This window comes from Gorilla gorilla, chromosome X (assembly GCF_029281585.2).
Source record: "Gorilla gorilla gorilla isolate KB3781 chromosome X, NHGRI_mGorGor1-v2.1_pri, whole genome shotgun sequence".
Classification (NCBI taxonomy): Eukaryota; Metazoa; Chordata; class Mammalia; order Primates; family Hominidae; genus Gorilla; species Gorilla gorilla.
The window spans coordinates 47,896,225-47,901,378 of NC_073247.2; the positions used below are offsets into that span (position 1 = coordinate 47,896,225).

The window sequence follows — 5,154 nt, forward strand, 5'->3', positions numbered from 1 at the left end:
GGCTGGTCTTGAACCCCTGGGCTCAAGCAATCCATCCACCTGGGCCTCCCAAAGTGGGGAGGATTACAGGCATGAGCCAATGTGCCCAACTCCATTTCTGTTTTTAAGAATAATTCTTTTATTTCTGGTTTTATGTATTTTTACAAATAATTGACATGATAATGTAATATTCACAATGCTTCAAAAATGTGAAAAAGTATATGTGAATATTAATCACATAATTGATAAAATATATGAAATAATGAAGCCAAAGCAGGTCATTAAGAAATATTGATAAACATTAGGTATTGAATTTACAGATGTTGCCAAAGTTGTACATCCACGGGGCCAGTCATCATAAATTATGATTGATGTTTAAAATGAGAGCAAGAAATACCCAATTAAGTAGTAAATTGAAAACCGTCTAATCTTCTTCCGATACGTCTGTGACGTCTTCTTTCTACTTGTAAAATATCATTGCACGTTGAATAGGAGTCTTAACAGAGTCATAAGTCCATCCCCTCCTGGCACACAGCCTTTCAATGATGCCAGGCATTTCATAGCCCTTGCTTAGAATGAAATCCTTAAAGGCGATTGGTCCATAAAGATCGTCAAGAACATCGGGTTCATCTGGCTTTTCAAGTAAGAGCTTGGAGTCAATCAAAGGTTGATCACTTCTTAGCTTTTTCCACAACTTAGGCTTAAGGTACCATACTCCATACCTCATCTTCACACACTGTGCAGTGGAAGAATTCGGTGCCATCTGGAGTTTCCTGTCCCAGTCTTTTTCCTGTGAGAAGGATTCGACCTCATCCATTTCATCTAGCTTTATTGTGTATTGCAGCTCTGAGACCCATTCTTTTATCTTCTTAATCTGTTGGTCTTCATAGGTTGCTCTCCACTTGGGGGTAAAGTCAAACAGACTCCTGATGGATTCTTCATCAACTCCCATGTCTCGAGCCCACTTGAAGTCATGCATTTTTCTCGATGTGTATCTATGTTGAAGAGAGTCAGAAACACACTCTGTTGTGCTTGGTGTATCTTCCTGAAGCAGTTCTTTTAGACAGGACACTCGAATCTTGGGAGGCTCCAAGAAGTGATGGGACACTGGAGCTTTGGGAGGCTCTGGGGAGAGATGGGACACTCTAGTCTTGGGAGGCTCCGGGCGGAGACTGGACACCTGACGAGTCTTGGGAGGCTCAGGGCAAAGATGGGATGCCCGAGTCTCTGGAAGCCGTAGGCAGAATTCCCTACAAGAGTATTTACCAGGCTTGGTGGGTTCCTTGATTGTCTTCTCCCGGCCCTCACAATAAGCCCATGCCTTCTCCAGCTTCCTCTCAGGATCCAGCAGTTTCAGCATCTGTAGTAGGAGACTGGACACCCAACGAGTGTTGGGAGGTTGGGAGGTTCTGGGCGGAGATGGAACACTACAGTCTTGGGAGGTTCCGGGCAGAGACTGGACACCCGCATCTTGCGGGGCTCCGGGCGGAGACTGGACACCCGATGAGTCTCAGGAGGCTCCGGGCAGAGATGGGACACTCCAGTCTCGGGACGCTCTGGGCAGAGACTGGACAATCGAGTCTTGGGAGGCTCTGGGCAGAGATGAGACACTCCAGTCTCAGGAGGCCCCAGGCAGAGACTGGACACCAGAGTCTTGGGAGGCTCTGGGCAGAGATGAGACACTCCAGTCTTGGGAGGTCCCGGGCAGAGACTGGACACCGGAGTCTTGGGAGGCTGCAGGCAGAGATAAGACACTCCAGTCTCAGGAGGCCCCGGGCGGAGACTGGACACCAGAGTCTTGGGAGGCTCTAGGCAGAGATGGGACACTCCAGTCTCGGGAGGCTCCAGGTGGAGACTGTACATCCGAGTCTTGAGAGGCTCTGGGTGGAGATGGGACACTCCAGTCTCAGGAGGCTCTGGGTGGAGACTGGACACCCGAGTCTTGGGAGGCTCTGGGCAGAGATGAGACACTCCAGTCTTGGGAGGCCCCGGGCAGAGACTGGACACTGGAGTCTTGGGAGGCTGTGGGCAGAGATGGGACACTCCAGTCTTGGGAGGCCCCAGGCGGAGACTGGACACCGGAGTCTTGGGAGGCTCCAGGCAGAGATGGGACACCTGAGACTCGGGAGGCCTCGTGCAGAATTCCCCACAAGGGTATTTACCAGGCTCAGTGGGTTCCTTGGTTGTCTTCTCCTGGCCCTCACAATGAACCCATTCATCCTCCAGCTTCCTCTCAGGATTCAGCAGTTTCAGCACCTGTAGTAGGAGACTGGACACTCGATGAGTATTGGGAGGTTCCGGGTGGAGATGGGACACTCCAATCTCGGGAGGCTCTGGGCAGACACTGGACACCTCCGTCTTGGGGGGCTCCGGCTGGAGGCTGGACACCTGCATCTTGGGGGGCTCTGGGCGGAGACTGTACACCCGATGAGTCTTGGGAGGCTCTGGGCAGAGACTGGACACCCAACGAATCTTGGTAGGCTCCGGGTGGAGAGTGGACACCCGTTGAGTCTTGGGAGGCGGAGATGAGACACTGCAGTCTTGGGAGGCTCCGGGCAGAGACTGGACACCCGACGATTCTTGGGAGGCTCTGGGCGGACACTGGACATCTGACCAGTCTTGGGAGGCTCCGGACAGAGTCTGGACACCCGACGAGTCTTGGGAGGCTCCAGGTGGAGATGAGACACTGCAGTCTTGGGAGGCTCTGGGCAGAGACTGGACACCCGACGAGTCTTGGGAGGCTCTGGGCAGAGACTGGACACCCGACGAGTCTTGGGAGGCTCCGGGAGAAGACTGGATACCCCACGAGTCTTGGGAGACTACAGGTGGGGATGAGACACTCCAGTCTTGGAAGGCTCCGGGTGGAGACTGGACATCCGACGAGTCTTGGGAGGCTCCGGGCAGAGACTGGACACCTGAAGAGTCTTCGGAGGCTCCGGGCAGAGATGAGATACACGAGTCCCGGGAGGCTCTGGGCAGAGATGGGACACTCCAGTCTCGAGAGGCTCCGGGAGGAGACTGGACACCCGACGAGTCTTGGCAGGCTCTGCGCAGAGATGGGACACTCCAGTCTTGGGGGGCTCCGGGCAGAGGCTGGAGACCCAATGAGTCTTGGGAGGCTCTGGGCAGAGATAGGACACTCCAGTCTCAGGAGGCTCTGGGTGAGACTGGACACCGGAGTCTTGGGAGGCTCCGGGTGGAGATGGAACACCTGAGTCTCAGGAGGCCTCTGGCAGAATTCCCCACAGGGGTATTTACCAGGCTCGGTGGGTGCCTTGGTTGTCTTCTTCCAGCCCTCACGAACCCATGCGTCCTCCAGCTTCCTCTCAGGATCCAGCGGTTTCAGCACCTGTAGTAGGAGATCTGGAGGCATATCTTCTCCCAGATTGGGGTACATGGCCAAGGGATGCTTGGCCATCAGCTGGGCTTCCTCTATGAATGCCTTCCGTGCTGGCTGGGCTGGCAAGAGCTTGGAAAACAGGGCCACTTTCTTGAGCAGCTTTTTCTGCCTGCTTTTGGGGTCAGCTTGGGGACCTCTGTGAGAGATTTTGGGGAGTAAGAACTCGTTAAGGCTACAAATGAGCATATCTTCGGGAGACGGACAGCCATAGTGGAAGTTGTCCATGCTCTCCTTTACAAATACCCAGTTCTAAATTTACAAGAAAAAAATCAAACAACCCCATCAACAAGTGGGCAAAGGATATGAACAGACACTTCTCGAAAGAAGACATTTATGCAGCCAACAGACACATGAAAAAATGCTCATCATCACTGGCCATCAGAGAAATGCAAATCAAAACCACAATGAGATACCATCTCACACCAGTTAGAATGGCCATCATTAAAAAGTCAGGAAACAACAGGTGCTGGAGAGGATGTGGAGAAATAGGAACACTTTTACACTGTTGGTGGGACTGTAAACTAGTTCAACCATTGTGGAAGACAGTGTGGCGATTCCTCAGGGATCTAGAACTAGAAATACCATTTGACCCTGCCATCCCATTACTGGGTATATACCCAAAGGATTATAAACCATGCCGCTATAAAGACACATGCACACGTATGTTTATTGCGGTACTACTCACAATAGCAAAGACTTGGAACCAACTCAAATATCCATCAATGATAGACTGGATTAAGAAAATGTGGCACATATACACCATGGAATACTATGCAGCCATAAAAAAGGATGAGTTCATGTCCTTTGTAGGGACATGGATAAAGCTGGAAACCATCATTCTGAGCAAACTATCACAAGGACAGAAAACCAAACACTGCATTTTCTCACTCACAGGTGGGAATTAAACAGTGAGAACACTTGGACACAGGAAGGGGAACATCACACACGGGGGCCTGTCATGGGGTGGGGGGAGGGATAGCATTAGGAGATATACCTAATGTAAATGACGAGTTAATGGGTGCAGCACACCAACATGGCACATGTATACATATGTAACAAACCTGCACGTTGTGCACATGTACCCTAGAACTTAAAGTATAATAATAATAATAATAATAAAAACCAAATACTCAGTTCTGGGTGTCCATTGGCGGGAACCTCAGGCGCCTGTGCTTACGCTTCGCGATGTACTTGGAAGGCGGTTTGTCACAGTACCAGGGCTTGCAGTCCATGCCTGGGGACCTCGGCCGGTCCCGCGGCCTCTGGTCCCCCATGGTGGCCCTCGCTGGGGTGCCATCTCTCCAGTTTCCGCGTTTCCTGATCCGTGCCGCTGTAGTCGCTAGGAGACCGTGAGCCACGCGCAGCCCAGGTTCTTCCTCGAAGCGGGGCAGCGCTGACGCCACCTGCGCAGCCCGGATTCTCCAGAGTATGGTCAGCAACGGAGTGCCCAAGCCCCTGCTCATTCCATGGTGTGTGGTCCGTGGGATGGACAGAGCGCAGTTTCTTTTTCCATTCGCCTTTGGATGGACATTTCGGTTGTTTCCCGTTTCGGACTATGACAAATATTCTATGAACATTTGTGTCCATGTCTTTGTACGTACATATACTTTCATTTCTCCTGGATAAATTTTAGCTAGGAGTCCAATGGCGGGATCATATCATAGGTGTATGTATGTTTAACGGTTTTAAGAAATGACCAAACTTTTACAAAGTATTTACACTATTTCATATTCCTTCTACTAGTGTAGGAGCATTGCAGTTTTTTCACCTATGAT

The 5,154-nt window shown here is 51.0% G+C and overlaps 1 protein-coding gene across 1 annotated transcript; it reads right to left on the reverse strand.

Moving 5' to 3' along the window:
* Positions 1–346: 346 nt before the first annotated feature.
* Positions 347–4,654, reverse strand: LOC101144132 (putative protein FAM47C). Its single transcript, XM_019019118.3, is given in 6 exon segments — positions 347–1,229; positions 1,361–2,145; positions 2,236–2,501; positions 2,504–3,142; positions 3,145–3,628; positions 4,510–4,654. Coding segments are annotated over 6 exon segments (3,144 nt in total). The 5' UTR covers position 4,654; the 3' UTR covers positions 347–403.
* Between the last annotated feature and the right edge of the window lie 500 nt (positions 4,655–5,154).